Raw genomic sequence first — 22687 nt, 5'->3', positions numbered from 1 at the left:
AGATTCAAGCAAGCTCGCAAACGACTCGGTCACGACTTTATTACTAGATAGGACATAGACGGCTATATTGGCAGCAAGTCCTTTTCAGGCACTACACAATATCCCATGGAGTATCAGAATTCCTGATGAAAGGAGTCAGCCTTTCTACTGTTCCAGCAACATCTGCCTCGGTAAGCCCATTGCCCAAAAATGCCCAGCAGTCGTCTGGATGCTTATAAGTGATGTGGTAGTGCTCAAACTGAGGGGTTCGTAGCGTTTTGAGCAAGTGCAAGAGTGACCCGCCCCAGATGTAGACTCGGCCTTCGGGTTTGTTTTTCTTGTACCAGCTGGCAAAAGAGAGAAGACAGGGTTAGTAAGAGGCTGGGACGGAAGCATTTAAGTGCTTGTGTGTGCTCACCTGCGACATTTCTCAGCCCAGACAGAATATTTTGCGTGCCATGCGTCCATATGATTATTGAAATCTGTCGTGGGTCTCTGCTTCACTTCCATAGACTGGATCTTGTGTCTTTGCATTTTGTCGATGCATTGGATCGTGTATTCAATCTGGACTTCGTGCTATCGAGGACACCAGCTTTCAGTACAATATTACTTAGGCGGAAGTTCTGCAACTTACAGATGGAAGGGCACAACCCTGTCCCCAATTTCCCCTAGGGCCGTTGATGACCCAGTAATTCGGAAAACCCGGGCCGGCGATGGAGCAGTAGATGTTTGATTCCTATATCCAGCAGTCAATCCAGCTGTCGACAACGACCTTGCACGAATAGCAAGGGGGAAAACGTGATGGTATTTACCTCTGCCCAGTGTTCCTGCATGACTATGCCATTGACGCCGGTAATCTTGCTGCAATATCTTTGTCAATCCATTTGCGGTTGTGATTTATACTCGGCAAGTACTAACAAGTGCGGTACATAAGCGGTTTCAAATCCGGTTCCACAAGCAATAATGTCTACCTCGATCTCTTTGCCGCTGGAGGTCAACAGACCTGTTGGGGTGATTTTGACGATTTCTTCGTGCACAGTGGATACATCTGGGAAGGCGAACGTGGTCAGCGATAAGCACACAACAGGTCAGAAGCTATACACCCACGTGGTTGAGCCAGTGCCTCAAGGTAGCCCTCTCCAGGCTGCAAGGTGCATTAGGTCGGTGGACAATGACAGCTCAGCCGCTCGCAGGTACTCACTGTCATTCTTCGACAACCAGGAGACCAATCTGGAATCATCTTCTCTAGCAATTCTTCGTGACCAGGACCGAGCTTCTTTAGCATATCCGCCCTGAAGATCTTCTTAGCAGCTTCATTGTCTGGAGTGCCGCGCAAAAAGACCGAGAACTTTTTCCCCATCTTGGACTCCAGTTCTTTGCGATAGGAGAGATGGAAGTCCTCGTCGTCCCGAAAGGACCGTTTGTCATCCTCGGTGTAGGTGTGTCTACCAATTATGGCCTCGCGGTTCGATGTCTCCAGTTTCTGCATATCTGGCGGGATCTGTGGAGAGATCCAGAACCGATTACGCATGAAAACAGTTAAGGTCTTTGCGCCTACAGTGAAATCAATATGGCAATAAGAGAAATAACGGAGACAAGGCAGACCCTTTGCGAGGTTTGGTACCATTTGAATAGAACTTGAGCCGGTCCCGATAACGGCGACTCTCTTGCCTGTGGGATCAATGGTTTCATCCCAGGCAGCTGAGTGTGCTAGCTTGCCGCCGAAGCTGTGCAAACCCTCAATGACAGGCCCTATCCTCCAGCATCAGAACTTCCTAGGGCTAGGTGAAGGCGAAGGCTTAGTTAACTTACACTTCCACTTATTGACAACGCCAGATCCATTGATCAAAACGTTGCACCGGTCGTGAAATATATTGCCATTATGCTGCACTTTGACATCCCCTTGAGGCGTTCTCACGGTCAGTGATTTGGCCTACGAAAGGATGCCACTCGTAAACATCATAATTGTTCGCGAAAGACTTACAAGCTCCCTCGATTTCATCCCAGGTTGCGCTAAGAACTTCGTGTTCAAGTCTGACAAAGGGTTCCAGCTCGTACTTCTTATAGAAATTCATGAAATAGTCCTGGATTTCGCTGCTGCCAGCGTAGAATGCTGACCACTCCGTGTTTGGCTCAAATGAATATGTATAGCAATGTGCTGGGATGTCGCAAGCACATCCTGAGCCAAAGGTGCGACAGTCAGTCATTCAAAAGACATCAGCCGTAAGATGGATTGATGTTCAAACCTGGATATCGGTTTTCCCACCAAGTGCCTCCGATCTCAGGGTTTCTTCTGAAGGTCAGCACAGGGGATATTCTCCCTGCGTACGAGGATTTGCAGCGCTTACTTTTCATAAAGAATGAGTTCGAAGTTCTGAAGCATCTTTCTGGCCTTATAGGCCATCAGAAGGCCAGAAGCTCCAGCCCCAACATGGATTATCTTGATATGGTCTGGTTTCGAATGAACCTGATCTAGGATCTCAATCGTGGGCGTAGGAGGGTCCACGTGAGGCATCTTCTCGTTATGCCGCTGAGGCAGAGAAATGTTTTATGGTGCTTGTGATAACTAGAAAAGAATGAAAGTCGTTTGTACCAACAATCATGAAGAAAAGTTGCACGAAGGTCATCAATGATGTACCAGAAAGCGATTGCCATTATCTTACTTTTTCCTAAAGAGATATAGTAACTGATGGCCCCATCGCTTACCTAGGCTTCATGCCTCCTCAGAGGCGTCGCGGGCAGTCTGCAAAGCATAGGACTGTATGTTTTCTAGACCTCGGCTGGAGATTACATCGAGGATGGCAGTCTCTTGCACCACACATTGACTAAACACGGCTTCCGCGGGCGACTCAGAATATCCATTCCGAAAGCTCTGTTCCGAAACGTCCAGTACCACTTCCCTCATTGAAAGATGTAGGGTATTGGAACTGGCTTGGTCTGACCCTGGCTGAAGAGCATCGCAAGTTCTGATACTGGACAACATAATTCGTATCCATACTGCAGCCGAGGACCCAAGAGGACGCTCTTTGGCAAAGCCGGGGGCCAAGGAGAATGTCTCGAACGAATCCACCGCTCAAGAGCAGACCACCCTCGATAGTGACCGTCTGTACTCGAAATCGAACATGTCAAAGACAATGACGGCTTGAAGTTCATACCCGTAAGAGTCCCCGTAAGGATCCTAGTCATCCACGCCCAATTGGGATTATAGGGCCAGAATCAAGATTCTGAATGCGTGCTATTCCTATCTGGAGAGCAATGGCTCTCGCATATCTATGGTGTGCCGGAGAGTGCCAAGCCAATAGGGCTGCCCTCGCGTCGCTAAATTTCTTATCGCAAGCTGTAGAACCTTCAAAGCCCTCACAAATTTACCAAATCTGCAGGGTCTCGCCGCTCCAATTTTTGTCTTAAACGATGCGCTTTCAATGCCATCAAAAGCTTCTGGAACTGCTCCTCGTCTCCGTTCGATGGACCGACACAGGTTGCCGTTGCTGCTAAGATGGGTCCCTCAAACTCCGCACATTGATCGTTTGCCACGAAAAGCGAGTTGCCGTGGTATTTCGGATCTGTCGCAAGCTTGGCCACCGCGAGGCCAATGGCTGAGGCTGGTTGTATTGGTACACCTACGGACTTGAATGTGTCGAGAATGCCTGCTGTGATGGCAGACTGTGTCCATCCGGGAGCGACTACGTTGAGACGTACAGGTATTTTAGGATATAACTGCGTCTTCATGGCCCTTAGGAATCCAATGATTCCGTGTTTAGCGGAGGCTTCACGACATTGTTAGTATTTTCGTCAAATAATAAGGTCGGGAGGGCGTAGGTCAAGAACTGACTATAGGATGCCGATGTAACTCCTTCGTAACCAGCCCCTGACGCGGTCATGACAATGCTCCCACCCGGTGGTTGTTGTCGTTGCATGTGATAGACTGCCAAAGCGACCGTGTTCTGACATCCGAATAGGTTGATCTCGATTGGACGTCGACTTGGCTCCAGAAGCTGCCCTTCGTGTTCCTTCAAAGTGACGTAGTCCGTAACGTCGGCCACTCCAGCGTTGGCAAAAACAATGTCAACTCGTCCGTACCGATCCATTGTGACTTGGAACAAGCTCACTAGATCTTTCCATGATGCGACGTCGGCTTTGACAAAATGAGCTCGAGACCCTAGTCCTTCAGGTGGACGTTGAAGATCTGCGACAATGACTGCTTGAGCGCCCTTGTTTAGAAATAGCTTTGCTGTGGCAAGACCAATGCCAGATGAACCACCTGTGATCAAGGCCACCTTGTCGTGCAAACCCTCGAGCTCTGATTCACGGACCTTGAAATAGTGAATTGCCATGACGCCAATCGAAAATGAGCATAAGTTACCCTGAAGGCTTGAGAGAGGCACAGGGAAGATTTAAGGCAATATAATGTGCAAGTAGATCCTTGGCGAGGTAACCTATCCCCGTGGAACTAACCTCTACCCAATCGGAAAGTACGTCTGGCAAGACATGAGCTGGAACGAGGACGGTGTTGTGAGCGCTAGTTCCGAAGCGCATCTCCAAGCAAACTATATTTCCCCCGAGGCATAAGAGAGTCGATGCCCACACTCTTGGTTAGACCTCTCTGGAAGGCTATAATTCAATTTCGAAAAATAACAATTATTGTCTGGAGGATTCTAGATATAACAACCCAACTTACCGCCGACCTCACGATACGTGAGGTCCGGGGAAGTTAGTGGTATACTATTCAGATTGGGCGACGACTGCCAACAGCATCAACATGTCTTTTCTCGACAACGAATAACTCCTCTCAATTGGAAACATAGAACCCGAGCTCAAGGCTGTAAGCCATATTTTGCAATCTTTGATAACTTCGTCTAACTGACATCACTTCAGTTCCTTGATACTGCTCGAATCCCGACTCCGAATTACGATGACTTAGATGTCTTCAAAAAGGTGTCGGTACAACGTAATATAGAAACCATGAAAGCCTTCCCCCCCCCAGATATTAGACAAACAGAACTCCAATACCCGACTAGAGACGGCATCAACGCAAGGGCGAAGCTCTACCAGCCCTCGATCATACTGGCGAACCATTAAAGTCCACTCATTGTCATTTTCCGCGGTGGAGGCTTCTGCGTCGGTTCTCCAGAAAGCGAGGAGCAAAGCTGCTGGAACTTCGTGCAGTCCTTTGGCGCCATATGTGTCTCCGTGGGGTACAGACTGGCTCCTGAGTTTCCATTTCTCTACACGGTCCACGACGCTTGGGACGCACTGAGGTGGGCAGCGAAAATAGTGTCCTGTTGGGGCGCAGACCCATCTGCTAGTTTCGTGGTCAGAGGCACATCAGCAGGCGGTAATATCTCAGCCATCCTAGCACACCTGGCTCGGTACGAAGGTCTCTCACCTCCTCTAACAGGTCAATATCTAGCAATTCCCGCCGATCTGCCACCGTCAGTCGTCCCAGAGAAATATAAAGAGAACTACCTGTCGTACGAGCAGAATTGACATGGCGTCGTACTCCCCGTTGCTGCAATCGACATGTTCCTCTCTCGCTACAAACCCAAAGATAGCGATAGCTGCGGTGGGCTGTGTTCAACCATTTTTAGCGTCATCAGGGCCTGCCAGCCGCTTGATTCCAGATCGACGGCATGGATCCTTTGAGGGATGAGGTCCAGATATACGAACGAGTGCTCCGAGACGAGTCTTTTTTGATAGCGTTTGTTTATTTGTCTTGATCGGCATGCATGGGTCATGGTCATGGTCGTGGTCATGGGCTTCATCATGGTAATGGCAAGCGTCGCACACTTGGGATCCGTGCGATATGACATGATACATGATACATGGTACATGGTACGCGAAACACGAAAACAGGCAACGTTGAATATGGAGTGAAGACAAAGAGCTACATCTACCCAGGTGCGCCCCACGGCCACTGGGCATTCTTTCCGTTCCTAAAGAGCGGTGACAAATTTAGGGTCGAACAGATTGAAGGCATGGGCTGGCTCCTAGGCAAGACCCCGGATCCCACAAAGGTGGTTACCAGTGCAAAGGCTACAAATGCCTAATATGTTCGACTCTACTACACAAACCAGGGCCAGGGCCACTACAGTGGCTACCTCAGATCCCTGGAGCAACAAGAAGTCGAAAGTATGAAGGGCAAGTAATTCCCAGCAGGCAGCTACCACTAAAAGCATTTGCTCTAATCGAGCCTTTGCAAAATTATATCTCAGCATTGATCCACATCCACCTGGACGCGTTAGGTACCGAATCTATCGACACTAAACCTGATTTGAAACCACCGAGGTATGACAAGTCGATCAAGGAACGCGAGCTGCTGGTTCTTCTACCACAATTACTACGCCATTGTGGCCTTTTTAACGTGATCTTTAAGCGGCCCTTGGTCAGTACCACGAAATTGTCTTTCCACGCCATGTCGTCCGGCTTCATGTTACAGAGCACCATATCAAAGATCCGAAACAAGTGCGCTACCGTCAAGAACAGCTCTGCGTACGCAAGATTAGTACCCAGTCAAGATTGAGGCCTTCGCGAAAAGCGGATTAGTCGGTCCTCGAGTTCCGCGGCGTTAGCTAACCTTTCTGATTCATAACACCCTCAACTTTCTGTCGACAGCGCCATTGAGAGTTTGCGAATCGCGAGTTATCATTTTGTATCCACTCATGCCTCGACGATCAAGTTTGTGGCAGCCAGCGCCGGCACATACTTCTCAGCCTGTTCTTCGGTCAGTTGGAGCAGTAGTCAAAGCAGCAACGCAGCGATATTGTGCCAACAGATTGTGTATTGGGTGACATCGAACATGTGTTCCAGGGATAGGAGTATGGGAGATTTGAAGTCTTTGACCTCAAGAGATTTGAAACCCTGGTCGGTAAAACAGGAGCTCATGGCAACGTCACTAGCCCAGGTGCGATAGCCCAGACTGATGTCAACGGCCTTGCTAGTGAACGCTGCGGCGCCGAGGACCAACAAAAACTTCTGTATTGGATTGTGAATCAAGGCTCGAGTCTATTGATCGCAGCCTTGGAGAAGTACGGCCGGAAGGGATCTCTTTTCAAGGTTTAACGGCCTTGAGTAAGTCACATTGAAAAATCCAACAGAACGCTTGCTCGAGTACATCTGCTTCCATTTGGAAATTTTTCAGCCGGATAGGAATATCCTATATACCGGTTAGAAGGGAGGACAATGAACAATGTTAATGTCTTCCTCGTTATATCCGATCATATCCCTGATATGTAGCCGATCCGGCGTGGTGCGCACGATGGCGCTTGTGCGCGGTTAGGTCAGAGATTATATGTATGCAAAGGACTTGCCGCGAAGACCTTGACATAGGAAGTTGATTGTCTCAAGTCGTACCATATAGGTGTACTGGTAGCAGCTGCAAGCTTGGGGCCAGGGAATTTGGCAAGAAGGTGGAGTGTAAGACGGTAAGAAATACCTAAGACAAGGAGGAAGCAGAGAGCGATCAATCCTTTGATCGACAGATGACACACCGACGTATCCATGTCGCCATTCTGTTGAATGGGCCAAATCAAACATCAGTCATGAATTGACCCACGACACAACTCTCAGAGTGCAGTCTTCTCCCCTACAGTCTGCAACAGATACAGACTGTTCGCTCGGTATCGGTATACCGAGGCGTCGTATACAACCTCATCCACGATCCATGATCTGCAATGCCAGCAGCCTCCGGGTAGGAAAGTTATGAGGTCAACCATGGGGCAGTCCATAGCCCGCTGTGAATTCGTATGGTCACAACATCCATCGGAATTTTACGAGAGATTTTGGAATTCCTGGAGCCTGGCCACGTTTTCCGAAAATGCCTTCCGAAGGGCCCACGGAAAACAAGATCGGAATAAAAGTGCAAATTATCCCGCATAATGTCAAAGTTAGGAATGACGATTTTTGTAGTGCCTCTGACTGTGCAGAGTGTTCTATGTCTGCCCCCTGTAGAAGATTGCACTCATCTCGCGTTATAGAACCTGTGAGAGTACGGATGTCCTGGAGAAATACTCAGTCAATAACACAGATGTGTCGGAAATAACTTCCTACCAGATCGTAAAGACTTTTATTAGCTCGGCATAAACACCACCATTGCCCTGTTCAGCATGCAAAGTAGTTCGAGGGGTCTTGAAAACGGCAGCATCAAACTCTTCATCTGGTGATGGCAGACTCAGGTTCTCCATCTCAGCAATCTCTTTGAATAGCAACATGCATTCAGCGCTTTGGCAATAAGTGAGGTAACAAGCCCAAAACCGCCTACGTCGTAACTCGAAATCTGGCTAGCTCTGTGCACGCGACGTCTCTGGTCCGTGGCCAATGATATGGAGGAGATTGAAAGCATTCCCTATGGCAGGATTAATGGCGAAAATTGTAGGCGAGGCATGCTCACCTCTATGAAGAAAACTCGTCCTCCAGGAACCCTGACTGTGCCAAAACAGGGCCAAATTAACAGAAGTTACCATAATTTCCTCCTGAAAATCCTCCATCTCCTGGAACACCAATTTTCCTGCCCTTTGAGCCCATCCGAGCATAAATCCTTGATCTTTCAGTGTGTGGTGGCCGCTACTATCTCGACAGAAACTATGTGGCTAGAGTTAGCTCGGAACAAAATTCGAAGTCGCCGTCGGTCTCATACTTGGCTGCCCATGCACAGACTCCCAAGACAACGTGCGGACGGGCGGTGCCGGCTATCAGAGAGTCACAGAAAGAGCGTTTATGTAGGAGAAGATGTGCATTGTAAACGTTATCGAAATATGTTTCCACCAACATCATGAGTAGAGACCTCGGAATTCCATGGTAAAGCTCGTCGGGTAACCGAGAGAGTGACGGGGTCGTGGCGAGTGAGCGACGGCTTGCGCAGTATAGCTTTTCTTTCGCGACACCATAGCTACCCTGTTGCATGATTATTGTGACAGCAGGAGGGTTGGTATCAATGGCTGTGGAAGTAGCCACTTGTCCTAGAGTTGGCTTTTTCGCAGCGCTTCGCCTCGTGGTCCCATAGATACAGGTATGGTTCAGCCGCAGACATCGCTTGCATGTTGGGCGCTCCCCCGTACAGCGTATCTAATTGCCAATCACCAGCCGAAAACTCTTCCCAAGCAATGTGGACTCTAGGCGTCTACCTTTTGGCTCTTGCAAATATTGCACGCCTTTCTTGGTCGTCCGGCACCGGTCGACATAGGTTAATATTATCCGGCCACTAAATTGAACAGCTATTAAGTAGAGCAGAATAGCCTCATCACTTTCAGAGGGAAAAGATTAAAAGCCAAGGTATGAGAGTGGTCAATTTCGACCTGAAGAAGCTGCATAGGATTCTGGGGAACTTTAGGTGGGGGAGGCGGTATATCCCCCCTGCAGCCCCCGGCTTGTCACCCCGCGAGAACCGGTAAATTCTCCCCGCACAATCGCCCTCGGCCTGCTCACCTGCCAGAAGCTGGGCCAGCTGTTCTGAATGGGGCTGACGCGCCAATTTCCCCGAGCCCGGACACGGCAAGGCTCAAGCAAGAAAATAAACTATCCTTGGCCGTCTCAGAACCTCCCCAAAGTTCAAATCAACAGGAACAAGTGCTCTGGCGGCGCAGCTCCATCCCCCTTCTGGCAGTGTGTTCTGCCGCGGTGTTCTACCAAGGAACCTCTTTCCCATCATAACGATTCGGGCCTTCGTTATTCTCCCATCCAGGAACCAGAATGTTTTGGAATGTGCCGTTGTACTCTGGTCTACTGTTTAACACATTGTCCAGCACGGCCCTCGCCCCAACGTCCACACGCAGATCAGCGTTCTGGCTGCCCATATCGGTCTTGAGCCACTGCAACAAGAGCTCGTCAGCTAATTCACCTGCCAGATAGCTTGGTAATAACTTGCAATGCTCACCCCAGGGGATATTACGTAAACTGTAAACCCTTCTTTGCCATATTCGAGCGCATATTGCACAGTCAACGTGTTTAATGCAGCTTTTGAGACCTTGTATGCCGGGAATGGCGCTTGAGCGAATCCCTCGACTTGCGAGATTGAACCCACGGTCGATGAGCTGCACAGCGTTCAGTCATAAGAATTGTGGACCTCTGGGGCGCCACCTCGACGTACACGTTGACAACTTGCTTCCCAGCCCCTTTCTTCAGCAATGGCAACAGTGCTGTGGTCGTCTCGTGAACCGCCTCGACATTGACTTCAAACGCATACCTCAGGTTATCCATCTTTGCGATACCTTTGAACGTTCCAGGCATAACGCCGGCGTTGTTGATCAGCACGTCAAGGCCTTTCCCCTCAAGTCTCCTGCTGACTTCCCTCACAGCCTTGTCAATACTGCTTCGATCTGTGATCGTGACGGTGACAGGGATGACCCGTCCATGTGAACGATCAACAACCTCTTGCAGGGCAGTTGTGGGCTGTGATCTGCTAGCGGCGAAGACAATCGATACTTGGTTTGACACCAATTGTGAGAGTTGATTGACTAATTCAAGGCCTAGGCCACGACCGGCACCAGTGATAAAGTAGGATGACATGGTCATGCTTGTATATATTTTCATTTTTGAGGGGGGGGAATGAGGTTTCAGTGTTTTCAGTTACCAAAGCTTGTGCGTAAATATACTCACGAGTAAATGCGATATGCAGCAGTAAGCGGATCACCACCCAAAAAATTTCCGCGTTTGTGGTCCACATGACGGCAATAACGCATTGTCCGTCTGAGAAATTGGCTGGTTTTCTACACGGTGGATTCACATGTTCTCGGCGCATGGTCAATGTTCTATGGCCACCTCCGTCCTCGAACATCCGGTTGCAGGTGATAGAATGGCCCCTTATTTCCACGGCTATGATTCGAGCACAAGCACAAAGCCCTTAGATTTCACAGATTTTTTTTCTCTTTTTGATTTTCTTTTTTCCAGTTTGTGAGAACATATCTTGTGATCGTTAATGTCATGTTATTGCGAAGAGGCTGTCTGGCAATTTCGTCCTTTGACTAGGGACTTTGTAACAGTACAATACCTGAGCATATGTAAAGTGTGTCAACTTCAATATACACAATTATATGTCATTCCCACTCTCCGGAAACACGCTGTAGCCATGACCAAGATCTTCCTTGAATCTCTGACCACCCACCAAAAGAGGCTGGCAGTCCTGCAGGACGAACAACATTCGAGCCCATTCGGTCTTACTGGAATTCTTCCAAGCATGCATTGTTCCTCGTTTAACAGCGACGTCACCCTTCTTCATGAGCGTCCTACTGCCATCATCTAACTCCATAATGATGCTACCCTCCAGCACAACGCCATAATCCAGGCTCTGCGTACGATGCATAAGCGCCGTGTTGTGAGGTCCGAAGTTGACGATACGGATGACAGTTCCGTGGGGTTGAACGATGTTTAATTTGCCCGACGCTTTCATTTCTTCATGTAACTTGATGTCCTTGTCATCGTTGAGGTCGGATGGAAACTCAGACGTCGTATAAAGCAAACTGTGGCTGATGTTTAATCCTTCATATGGCAGTGCCACCTCGGTTGTCGAGCTTCAAACAACTGCTTGGCCGGCAGCATTATGGGACGTGATGTGCAATACAGGATCCGGAAATAGAGATTTGCCATCGCCATAGTTAGAATTAGAACCCATTGTGACAATTGACTGAACTGGATACGACGTATTAGAGTGCTGTTATCAGGGACCTACGCAACGCAGTAGGTACAAAGAAATTAGAGTAGCTGAATGCCTTATTCTATTCACGTAGTCCTATTGACAACGACTCAACGCTTGAGAAAAAGGAAGAGTTCTCTCTCAGCCGATTCAGGTGAGAGGAGACTCTTATAGCTTCCCCTCTTTCTGTCACGTGAAAAGGGTAAGGCAGCGTTAACCGATAGCCTTGTGCCTCAACCGTCCTTTGCCTTATCCTTTCCTTTTCTTTCTATACCGTCCACCCGATTCGGGTGGAGGGCGTAGAGTACTTGGGGACAACGGTGGGCTCGTGATAGCTGTTGAAAGTATCAATAAGGGTGGAAGGACAACGAGGCCATTTATCGTTCTGAAAACCCGAGGCAAGCTAGGAAAATATGGGTGCTTGAAACAGTTAGAATATGCGGGCTCTAATATCGAGAGGATAATTCAGGAAAACCGGTCTGGAATGGTCAGTGAAACCCCAGGATGCTGGTCAGCGAGGCTGTCTCGAACTCCTCTAACACCTAGTGCTGGCGAACTCCAGAACCTAGCATTTGAATTGGCTCAGACAGCTAATCAGACTTTTCCCATTACTCCGACGGATAATCCGACCTTTTTCAATAACAACGGGCAAGGATCACCGAGCGAAGTATAGAACTTATGGAAGCATTGACCGAGGCATGTGGCCCCAACCCTTCACTGTGGGTGAATCCTCCCAACTATTGTCCGTGTCGGCCGGGAAATCAAGACCTCCACAGCCGGTTCCATTCAAGTGTCCAAGTGCCCATCTCAACTTCCTGCCTGTGATCTCGTTCTATGGCGATGACTCAGGGCTACTGGGATTATTTGTATAAAAGCCCTGGCTTCCTTTATTAGTTACTTTTTCATCCAAGAACGCAGTGTCAACAACGAGAGGAAGACCAAGACAAAATGTGCTCGTGGATAGAAGTGAAAGACTCTTCAGACTTTTCGTTGCAGAATTTACCCTATGGTGTTTTCAGTACCAAAGGCACAGATGCGCGAATTGGAGTTGCCATCGGTGACTGGGTGTTCGACCTCAAAGTCCTTGCGGAAGGAGGCGTATTCGACGATCTTGAATTCGACCTTGAGACATTAAAAAATACCACCTTGAACGCATACGCTGCCCTAGAGAAGACAGTCCACCAAAAAGTACGACAAAGACTACAGAAGCTTCTAGAAAAAGACACTCAACTGGGACACGTTCTCAAAGATAATAAACCACTCCATAACAAGGCTTTTTTCCCACAGAGTGGCGTCAATATGCATCTACCAATGAAGATTGGCGACTACACAGACTTTTTTGTCGGACTGCATCACGCTAAAACGGTAAATGCTACCCTTATCTTCGGCCAGTATAAATATGACTGATGAATTGGATATAGTGTGCAGGGTTAGTCAGGCCTGGTCAGACCATTGAGCAGATCTGTCCCTGCTTTTACAATTTGCCCATCGCATACAATGGCCGAGCATCTTCTGTCGTCGTCTCTGGAACACCTTTTCATAGACCTAGTGGGCAATTCCCAGTCGATGGAGAGGTGATATCCGGTCCTTGCCTAAAGCTAGATATCGAAGTCGAATTCGCTGCTTTCATTGGTCGAGGGAACGAATTTGGGTGTCCGATAGACGTCGATCATGCCGAAGACCATATCTTTGGGTTTGTGCTGCTTAATGATTGGTCAGCGCGTGATATCCAGATGTATGAAGCGACTCTGATGGGCCCGTTCAATGGAAAGAGCTTTTGCACAACAATATCTCCATGGGTTGTTCCACTTGAGTCGCTTGAGCCCTTCCGAGTTGCACCAAAGGAGACACCGGTAAGTTCAGAACTTCAGTTTTATCTTGCTGAGATTAAAACTAACTTACCAGCGTAAATTGCCTAAATACCTGACCGAGAAACGAGAAAAGTCAGCGTACGACATTCCTATTCGAGCGACCTTAGAATGTAAGAATTTCATTACGTTACGTATTGTACTGCGGCTAACGTATATATAGTGAATTTCGAGAAATATCGCGTGACCGACTGCAGTACAAGCAATGTTATATTCTCTTTCGCGCAAATGATTGCTCACCATACCAGTGGTGGATGCCCTTTACAGACAGGAGATCTTATTGCAACTGGTACATTGTCTGGACCAACTCGAGGGGAAGCTGGTTGCCTCCTAGAACAGACACGCGGAGGAAAGGAGCCTTTCGAGATGTTCGCGGAGGATTCGTCAAAAGGTAGCGTGCAGCGGACATTCTGCGAGGACAACGACACCATCATATTCACCGCTCATGCGAAATCGAATGACGGACTTGGCAACGTAGGCTTTGGCACTTGCCAGGGTAAAGTGCTTCCAGCTATCTGACCTATTTATGGAGCGGAGTCAAATACTTACCAGAAATATCCTCACTTTCCTCGATTTCCAGTATGCTGAAGTGTTATTAACGAGCACTAAAGGAGGGATCTTGCATCGTTGACATGGCTAAACATCCTCAGTAGAGTTTTCGGGGTTTGGCTATGGGGAAATGGGCTATCAGAGTTGTTTCTACTTCTTTCGACGTCTTCCCTTTCCGTACTGAACGGATGCTTACACTCCAGATCAGGTTTAGACCAGCACGACATCATTCGTACTTGATAATGAGTTTCCATGAGAAAAGCAATAAGGTTGCTCATCTACCATTGTAACAGAGTACTTCGTGGTTCGGGGTGCACGTGCAACAACGCACGGAGGCCTGTCCGGCAGGTCGGGAATCGAGAGCGCGTTTCTGGTTGATACTGACAAGACAACACCACCACCAACACCACCCCCCCAGAGAGGTAGCGGCTAGGGCAGCGAGCGCCTAGCCGGCGACGGCATTGAGAAGTAGGAAAACGCCGATGAAAGCCCCAGGAATAGGTAGACGACGTCAAAAACATAGAATACTCTGTCATACTGTAAGGAATGACCGCCTGCCAGCACTATAAACTGTCCTGCTCCCAGCTCTTTAATTAGGTTTGATATGTGACCTGACAGACCTCTGCCCTGCCAGTTCACCACCACCCCAGCACTGCACAGCCACCTTGCCTTGTTACAATAGAATGTCTCATTGCGGCTGTTTTAGGACAGCAGGGGATGCAGACAAGCAGTTATCAGTTTTCGATCAGTTAGAGGAAAACGTAGATACGGTGTCTCTGTTTGGCTACACATGTTTCCTAAACTGAAAGTACCGTGTTTTCAGTTGATAACACAACTGACAGCAGCCAAGAATCGAAGAAATTCAGTTGTATTCCTCTCAAGCTGCCCGTAGGTATCATGAATGAAAAATACCTCGTCACCTACCAGATTTTCAACGGACAGTGCAAAGTTCAAAAAAAGATAACCGTGTTGCTCGACCACCATCGGGTTGTTGTTTTTTTCATGGGGCAATCCCAGTGTCCCATTTCGATCACACTGGTTTAAGACGCATTCTTTGGCGAAGGTTATAGGTCGTGTCACCCTGCCGATAACTGTACACATCCCTGACACATCACAATTTGAGATGTTGAACAGACAAGGCTGACAAAGATGCCTAACCCTATTAGGCAGGTAATGGTGCGAGGCTCCGATCGCTCTAATAGGACAATTCTCCACACAAGGTCAGGTCTGTGTTCAAATGTGGGCAAGGCGCGAAAGGGGGCACATCTTTACGGGCATCGATATAGTGGAAAATCATGTACATTCCATGGTTAGACGATGAATTGGCATCTCTTCTCAACGACGCAGAAAACTTGGGTGGTTCAAAAAGAAGCTCTGATGATTAACATTCCTTACAGGAAGAGCCTTTCGCCATCTGCATTCCTTCTTTCCAATTCCGAAATGTAGTAGTTCTCGCAGTTATTGCCCCGGCATCAACACCTGCATACCGCCTCTCGCAACCGAAAATGTTATTATCCCTGGAATGCTTTTACGTCAGCTCGCCAATACGTGGCAATCAGAATTGTCCGGTCGAGGCGGTATATTCTCGCAGTTCGGGATACGAGACTATTTTCAAAATCCGCCTGGGCCCACCACGTCGAGCGGACTATGTAAACTCGTGGTCCAGACCACCATCGGTCAGTAAATTGTACCGAGTACACACTGACGGCATTTGACAACGCCAGGGCAATCGAGTCCCACGGCCTCGAATTTTCCAGATGAGATTCAGGGGTCAGCATCCACGCCTTCGATTTGCCGAGTGAAAATCCTGGGGTATCCACGGGGATCTCAAAGTATAGACTTGAGGCATTCGCACGTTATTCACTACGCAAGACCACTGGAGAAGTCATCTACCTGCATCTGCCAGAAAATGGATATCGAGTCGAAGACTGGAAGTACTTCTCACTATGAGGGCTCTGCGGCAGAAGAGAAATCTGAACAGAGAGAGCATCATCGCCATGGTCTCTCCCAACATCATGGTCTCGCTGATGGCGGAGCAGTCACCAAGCAAGGACACATGTTCAAAGGCAAGCACAATTCACTATATCTCATACTTTACTTGCTTACTATCAACCCAGAGGACGGGGACGGAACAGTGATCGAGAGGCTTTTTCTTCCGCGGCCCACCGATGATCCGAGGGACCCTTTAGTTTGTCATAAACCGTCGCGCTTCCGTGGTGCCTTCTGTTCTGACTACTGTGGCAGTTATGGCCTCTTTGGCGTAAACACTCGGCAATGGGCGCGGTGTGCTTCTTCGTCTTCCTGTCCAACTATGTTACCGTCTCTCTGTCACCAATTCTTGTTTCCATAATCACCGATTTCAACATCAGCGTGGATCAGGCAGGGTACCTTATAACGCTCAATCTACTCTTTTTGGGTCTTGGAAATCTCTTCTGGGTTCCATTATCTGAAAGAATGGGGAAACGGCCTGTCCTCATTGCCTGCGCCTTGACCTACTTTGTTTGCAGTATCTGGGCTGCAGTTGCGAAAACCTATGGCTCGTTCCTTGGGGCAAGAATTATGCAAGGCTTTGGAGCCAGCGCCAGCGAGGCACTTGGACCAGCAGTGGTGGCTGATCTCTACGTAAGTTGTTATAGTTCTCTGGATCCTGTGACGGGCTGTTCGGATATGCACTAAGGACTTTGGTCATCCCGACACAGTTTCTGACAGTTCTATAGTTCGTCCACGAGAGAGGTTTGTTTATGAGCTTTTATCTTCTCATATTTACTGTTGGGGTCTCTCTGGGCGGCATCTGGTCTGGCCTCATTGCAAGCTCAACGCCGAATTGGCACTGGGTCTTGTGGCACGATACCATCTTGACGGGGTTCGTGTTTCTGGTTATTGTTCTTTTTGCACCGGAGACCAACTTCAAACGTCCCCCGGAGAATGAGTCAGGAGAAGGAATGCCGTTGCCTGAGCTTGTTGATCTCCGCAAGAGAGTTAAGTTCAGCTGGATTAGATCCCTTAGCGTCACCACTTGGTATGATAGGTCCGTATTCCCACCACTAACTACTTGGCTCTAGCAGGAGTTACTGACTTAACGCAGAGAGTTTTCTATCTGGTGGCTTTGGTGGAGACCTTGGCTTACACTTCGCCTGCCTGCGGTTTGGTTTTGTATTATTACCTATGGTGTCTCCTTGGGATGGCAGATCATCCAGACCACTGCCAACGGTGTAATTTTTCCGGCTATCTATAACTTCTCGCCGCGAGGAGTGGGAAATATTAGCTGTGCGGTTAGATATCTCCTTTCTCCCTTGTACAGCGGTCTCTTCACTGACTATGTAACAGTATCTAGTAGCATCCTTCTTAGGATGCGCTGCAGGTGGACCATTCCTCGACTGGCTAACACGATACATTACCAAACGCCGCGGTGGTTACTTTGTTCCCGAATACCGCTTGTGGGCTATGATTCCACCATCTGTCGTGTTTCCAATTGGCCTACTAATGTACGGGGGTGGTCTTGAAAATCATCTGAACTATATGATTCCCATTGTCGGAAGCGCGATAGGGTACGCTGTCGTCTGCGTGGTACCTTCCGTGGGCATGACCTACGTGGTCGACTGTTACAGACCTCTTTCTGGCGAGACTATGACCATGGTTACGGCGGCAAAGAATACATTTGGATTTGCGCTCAGCTTCGCAGTCTTCCCATGGTTAGAGAGGGACGGTTATTTAAAAGTGAGTTACATGCTCTCCTCTTTGCTGCGATGATGCTTATGACGACTTCAGGCATCAGGGATTCAGGTTCTCATTCAAGCTATCCTGTTTCTCACTACCATCCCGATGTACATCTACGGAGCAATGCTACGACAGTGGACTTCCAAATTTCTAATTTGAAGCACAGAACAAAGCTGGAAACAAACAGATTGAGGTTGTGGAGACGAGGTCTTTGGGGTGTTTTAATGATTGCAGTTGACATGCTGCAAAACGCCAACTTATCTAAGAGGTGAACAGGAGGTGGTTAAGAGGGGACTTATTTGTCTAAACCGAAGCACGCCAGCAACGTTCTGTTGAGGTTTTCGAGTCTCAATTAGTAAGTATTTTGTAGTCGATAGGAGAATTGGATCACAAATTCAGACTTTCTCAGTTTATTTCGATTTTAGCCTGACTCAGAAACCTTCATTCATCGTTCAGCAAAGCACCGTTGCGGACAATGCATAACTTAATGGTCTTGTAACAGCTCAGCAGATTAGCCTATTATCATAGAGACCCTACCGAAATCCACATTGGTGCAGGTATTATATTGAATAGTTGAGTCTTTCTGTCGCAAAATGGCCTCGGCGTCGGCTGCAAATGGCAGAGAAGCAAAAGCGTTGTCAGTTTTCAAATTCCGGATCTAGATTCTTGTCCCAGGTGGCACAACGGAGTGTGGGGAGATCAGTCTGGGGAGCCGATTTCCGAACATCGGGCACGTGTCAAGAATATCCCGGTTCTGGCGAAGAGTGGTGTCTCCCAATAACGTGAATTGCCGTGTCCCTACTAGATTAACTTGATATCCTAACCCTGGCGGCAAACCCTGGTCTTTTTTTTATATCTTGTTTGAGCGTAACTGCTTCGCTCGGTCTAGGGCAGGAGGCCCTCGCGACTCAGCACTTTTTCCGGACCACCACCCTCAGGATAGCCCAAGAGGACGAGGCTCAATGTGTCCGAAGATATCCGAGTAAGGACTTGCATGCCAAGCACTGTCTCGTAAAAGAATAGCGACTTTTCCAGGCCCGAGACACGAATGCCAACCTGGTTGTGTAACCAGCCGCGGGTGAAGGCGCTCAATTCTGCCATTTTCAAAGAACTCTTATCAGCAAAGATATATCTCAAGATTGGTCCATCAAAGATGCTCGGTATGATCTCAGTGCCTTCTCTGCACGACAGATCTTTGTGTTCCATTTATATATACATGCATCACAGCACTGCCCTCACACCAACGCTGGTGCTCCGACGGAAGCGGAAAATTGGTCGCAAGGGTCTCAGTAGACCGGCATACAAATCCCCTGGTTACTCGGCAGTTAATGCAACTAAGCTGAAAAAGAGGCCCTATGCGAAGGAAACCATGTGTCTTATCTGTCAATGCCTCCTATGCCCCCGTTTTGTGCGGTCTCCAACCACACAAAAAAAAGGGACGGAGGCGAGGGGGCTGGTACTGTGAGCCTTGTGTTACTCAGGTGGAGGCTCATAATCATCTCCTGCCGGCCACACCATAGCTACACTACTCAGCCTCGGTGTTTCTTGCCCGAAACTCAGCACATCCGGCAAAAAATTAGCGGGAAGAGGAATGCAATGACTGGTCTCGTCTGAACGAAGCAACCCTACCTCGATTTGCTCCTAATCTATGAGATCTAGTGTCGACGGTCGGAGCTGTGGCGCGCTGTTCGGCATGCACACTCCGAGGGCACCACAGTCTGCTAACATGCGGTGGCAAATTCACGAAAGTACAACATGAAAGTGCCTCTAGTTGTGTGAGTGTTGACTATCTAAATGCATTGAACCCGTCGATCCGAAGTTCGCTTGAGAAATTCAAGATAAAAGCCCGTGACTCCACTGACCTTTGGTACTCCAAAGATATCCCCTCGACCCCAGGATGTCCTAAGGAGTGCAGGTGACTAGATTCCAGCTGTGACCTGAAAGCTTCTCACGGTCCAAGGCTTTCGGATTGAATCCCTCTTTGGAACGAACCACAACTTTTTCGCACAGCAGCGGAGTTGCCATCTAATTACTTATACAGAGAATTTAGGCAGTGTATAAGTGAAGCATCACAGGCTGCGTCAGGACGAGAAGGGCAAAAATGAGCTGGAAGAGAGGTTGAGAGGGATGGGTGGGAGACGTGTTCGTAGCCGTCCTCGCCGTCAAAAGCAGTGACGCGACCAGCTTGCGACCATACCCAAAACGGCAGGATTACCTAAAGCAAATGCGGATTTCCCTGCCCGGCAACAACTTTGTAAGTACCTTTAAAACCCATGGGATCAACTCACTCTGCAAGACCATGGGGTCAGTCACAACGCGCCGCTGGATTTGGAGGTCGACACCGGAGATCAGAAAGCGCTGTTTGGAAAATGGGATCACTCGGCAAATGATGGCTACGCTATTCACGAATTATTTAAAATACACGCTACGACACTGACGACCTCCGTCAAGTCATGTATTCTCGACTAACGGCCACCTTCTCTTTGTCATAAATTGACCTGCAGCTTCATGTTGCATTCGGCGGCTTTGGCCTTCTTCAGGGCGAAACGGAAATGGTCTCGGCTGCGTTTAACAGCGTTAAGGCTCATACGGTCTCTTCGTCCGAGCTCGAATCGTGGACCTCCTTCTTCTGCTGAATCATCTTTGGAGACTTGGGGTCATGTCCAGTTTTTGAGAGCGACGGCCACCAACTTGAGCCTTCTGACCGTTTCGGGCCGCAGGAATCTGTGAGCGCTGTTTTCTCAGTCGGCTTCTCTCCCATACCGAATTGCCACCACTTCTTGGTAGACCTCGAATTCTTTTGAGCGTCTTTTGCCGCTCGCTGCTCAACCTTGTGAATGTGACGTTCTACCATGGCGAATTAAGTCCTTGTCTCCTGTGCTCTTTACAGACCGCAGCGTCGACTCCGAATCTTCACCGGACTGAGTTCCCCGCATCCTCTTCTGCGCTTCGTTCAGGAATACCTCGAGTGCGTCGGCACGATTGCGATTGATTGCTGTCATTTTGGGAAACGATAGATAGGCGGTCAGGGGAACCATCCTTTTGATGACCTTTATCGGTTGGTCGTTGGTAATGAGCGGCAACAATTCGCATCCAAGATGGTAAGTGTAGCTCCTGTTGTCCAAACTCATCGCTCCGTGATCTAGAAGGAAGAGCATGAAGACGCATTCTGAGGACCCTCTTCAATAGTCAAGCTTAGCATGGACGTCATGTGATCGTCAAACTCAAACCTGACAACGTTATGGGAGTAGGAATAGATCAGCTTGAGCATATCAAGATCTCCCGTCTTAGCAAGCGTTCTGACCGTGCAGAGTTCTCTGAAGTCGAAGTCAGGATATATCCAGCGCAGGTGTCGGACGGTGGATTGTTGCCCATGAGAAATGGCTGCTTCAAAGAGCATAGCTGTCGTAGGAGCACCATCTCCTTTGGAATCCCTATACCAGATAATTTCGTGACCTGGCTTGACATGGTGCTTCTCAAACAACTGTTGTAACTGAGCTAGTTGACAGGTCTTGCGTGCTTCGACCATGGCTTCCTGGTGAGGAGATAGAAACTTCCATGGCTGTGGCTGAGGTTCTGGAAGAGATGAGGCCACTGTGGGAAGTGCTGCTCAAGAATAAGATGTACATAGAAGGCTATCGGAAAAAGCAGATGACCTCAATTGCTATAGACGGTATTCGGAGGCTTTAAGCCACGAAAAATGGGATTCTTACAGCCTTCAGCGGCCGGCTGGGAGGCCACAATGCTTCAAGTACTCACTCATTTGGCATCGGCGGCTAAAGTCTTGTTTCGGTATGCCCGGGCTATGAAGCCTTACGGGCAGCTGGTAGCTGCTTGAGGTGAAACTCTCTTGCCGCTGGAGCTAAGTAAGTCCTCGTAAGATTGCAGTGGAGAGTTCAAGGATGGGAACGAGAAGTGCTGAGTTTGCATCAGGCAACAGAAGGCTCCCAGTAGTCTTGGCGATAATGAGGGTAAAGGGGAGGTAGTCGTGGTTTTAAAGCGGCGCAGGTCGGGTGAGTGTCGAGGTGCGATCGGTGTCGATTTAATGCCTTCTCTTTACCCTCCTAGATGCCTCTTTCGGCGAAATCCGCGGGCATCAGGGCGAGCAAGGCGAGCCTTGAAAGCTCTTTCGCCTTGTCGCTTGAGAAGTATTTCGTGAGGCTTTCGACCGATCATCGAGGCGATAATTACTTTGAAATTCTCTGCCACTTTGTTAGTATTCGATGTTGTGTTAACAAGCAGGTATTATACTCGCTGATGGGATCTGTAGCATAATATTGAATCGCCTGCTTCGTGCCTAGCCTATCGTTGACATACACGGTGATCATGGGATGTGGGGGCACTGCTGGCACAGGCTTCTTCTCTGCCTTCTTCCCACGCTCTTTCTTCTTCTCTCGCCCGTGTTACGATCATCTCTATCTTGACTGTGGTCCTGGTCTCAGTTCCTGTCATCTCTTCTGGGTGACCATCTTCGTGGAAGAGAACTAGATCTTAAACGAGGACGGCAGTGGTCTCTATAGCCTCGCTGGAGTCCTGAATCCGGTCTCATTCTCTTCTCGACGAGTCATCTTCGTCTCACCGCTTCTCATTTCACTTGAAGCCATTGTCTTTGCGCCGCGCTCAATCTTCATGGCGATCTCGTCGTGGTGACCGGCTCCGCCGACGATCTCTGGAAGATTAAGGGGTTGACGTTTCGTCATCTGACATTATTAAAGACTTTGGGATGGATATCGTTCAGTTTGTCTGGTCCTGAGTTGTCAAAGTCTTAATCAAGAAACTTGAGATTTGGGGAAGCAGCTCGGCAGGTGGCCGGAAAATGTTCGGCTAAATCTTCGAGGAGGTTGATCCGAACACGACGCTAGTGTTAGGGTTCACTCCAACCAATTTCCTCTCATCAGTTCTTCCCCCACAGATACTCTCATCTGCCTCGTGCTTACGAGGTAGTCTTCGC

The 22687-nt window shown here is 48.7% G+C and overlaps 10 protein-coding genes across 10 annotated transcripts; 3 read left to right on the top strand and 7 right to left on the bottom strand.

Annotated features, from left to right (window-relative positions):
- Nucleotides 1–91: 91 nt before the first annotated feature.
- Nucleotides 92–2494, bottom strand: Z519_01330 (uncharacterized protein; the record flags this gene model as incomplete). The annotated part of the gene is made up of 12 exons (XM_016759087.1): nt 92–326; nt 398–555; nt 614–715; nt 792–840; nt 898–1027; nt 1087–1123; nt 1181–1533; nt 1585–1731; nt 1792–1881; nt 1964–2158; nt 2226–2269; nt 2328–2494. The coding sequence occupies 12 exons, from the start codon at nt 2492–2494 to the stop codon at nt 92–94; spliced, it is 1707 nt and encodes a 568-aa protein (XP_016624415.1).
- An 842-nt stretch (nt 2495–3336) lies between these two features.
- On the bottom strand, nt 3337–4313 carry Z519_01329 (uncharacterized protein; the record flags this gene model as incomplete). Its single annotated transcript, XM_016759086.1, has 2 exons — nt 3337–3746; nt 3812–4313. 2 exons carry the CDS (start codon nt 4311–4313, stop codon nt 3337–3339), a joined length of 912 nt encoding a protein of 303 aa, XP_016624414.1.
- A 1488-nt stretch (nt 4314–5801) lies between these two features.
- Nucleotides 5802–6026, top strand: Z519_01328 (uncharacterized protein; the record flags this gene model as incomplete). The annotated part of the gene is made up of 1 exon (XM_016759085.1): nt 5802–6026. One exon carries the CDS (start codon nt 5802–5804, stop codon nt 6024–6026), a length of 225 nt encoding a protein of 74 aa, XP_016624413.1.
- Nucleotides 6027–9596: 3570 nt separating this feature from the next.
- On the bottom strand, nt 9597–10479 carry Z519_01327 (uncharacterized protein; the record flags this gene model as incomplete). The annotated part of the gene is made up of 3 exons (XM_016759084.1): nt 9597–9782; nt 9848–10004; nt 10061–10479. 3 exons carry the CDS (start codon nt 10477–10479, stop codon nt 9597–9599), a joined length of 762 nt encoding a protein of 253 aa, XP_016624412.1.
- A 520-nt stretch (nt 10480–10999) lies between these two features.
- Z519_01326 (uncharacterized protein) lies at nt 11000–11562 on the bottom strand (the record flags this gene model as incomplete). The annotated part of the gene is made up of 2 exons (XM_016759083.1): nt 11000–11429; nt 11489–11562. The coding sequence occupies 2 exons, from the start codon at nt 11560–11562 to the stop codon at nt 11000–11002; spliced, it is 504 nt and encodes a 167-aa protein (XP_016624411.1).
- Nucleotides 11563–12550: 988 nt separating this feature from the next.
- Nucleotides 12551–13989, top strand: Z519_01325 (fumarylacetoacetase; the record flags this gene model as incomplete). The annotated part of the gene is made up of 4 exons (XM_016759082.1): nt 12551–12967; nt 13024–13455; nt 13508–13583; nt 13634–13989. The coding sequence occupies 4 exons, from the start codon at nt 12551–12553 to the stop codon at nt 13987–13989; spliced, it is 1281 nt and encodes a 426-aa protein (XP_016624410.1).
- A 2304-nt stretch (nt 13990–16293) lies between these two features.
- Z519_01324 (uncharacterized protein) lies at nt 16294–17895 on the top strand (the record flags this gene model as incomplete). The annotated part of the gene is made up of 5 exons (XM_016759081.1): nt 16294–16641; nt 16737–17047; nt 17105–17291; nt 17347–17736; nt 17788–17895. 5 exons carry the CDS (start codon nt 16294–16296, stop codon nt 17893–17895), a joined length of 1344 nt encoding a protein of 447 aa, XP_016624409.1.
- Nucleotides 17896–18621: 726 nt separating this feature from the next.
- On the bottom strand, nt 18622–18837 carry Z519_01323 (uncharacterized protein; the record flags this gene model as incomplete). The annotated part of the gene is made up of 1 exon (XM_016759080.1): nt 18622–18837. One exon carries the CDS (start codon nt 18835–18837, stop codon nt 18622–18624), a length of 216 nt encoding a protein of 71 aa, XP_016624408.1.
- Nucleotides 18838–20320: 1483 nt separating this feature from the next.
- On the bottom strand, nt 20321–20590 carry Z519_01322 (uncharacterized protein; the record flags this gene model as incomplete). The annotated part of the gene is made up of 1 exon (XM_016759079.1): nt 20321–20590. One exon carries the CDS (start codon nt 20588–20590, stop codon nt 20321–20323), a length of 270 nt encoding a protein of 89 aa, XP_016624407.1.
- A 288-nt stretch (nt 20591–20878) lies between these two features.
- On the bottom strand, nt 20879–21265 carry Z519_01321 (uncharacterized protein; the record flags this gene model as incomplete). The annotated part of the gene is made up of 1 exon (XM_016759078.1): nt 20879–21265. One exon carries the CDS (start codon nt 21263–21265, stop codon nt 20879–20881), a length of 387 nt encoding a protein of 128 aa, XP_016624406.1.
- Nucleotides 21266–22687: the final 1422 nt, after the last annotated feature.

The sequence above is a fragment of the Cladophialophora bantiana genome (assembly GCF_000835475.1).
Source record: "Cladophialophora bantiana CBS 173.52 unplaced genomic scaffold supercont1.2, whole genome shotgun sequence".
Taxonomy (NCBI): domain Eukaryota; kingdom Fungi; phylum Ascomycota; class Eurotiomycetes; order Chaetothyriales; family Herpotrichiellaceae; genus Cladophialophora; species Cladophialophora bantiana.
The sequence above is the reverse complement of the archived record's forward strand: the minus strand, read 5'-3'. Positions and strand labels throughout refer to the sequence as shown.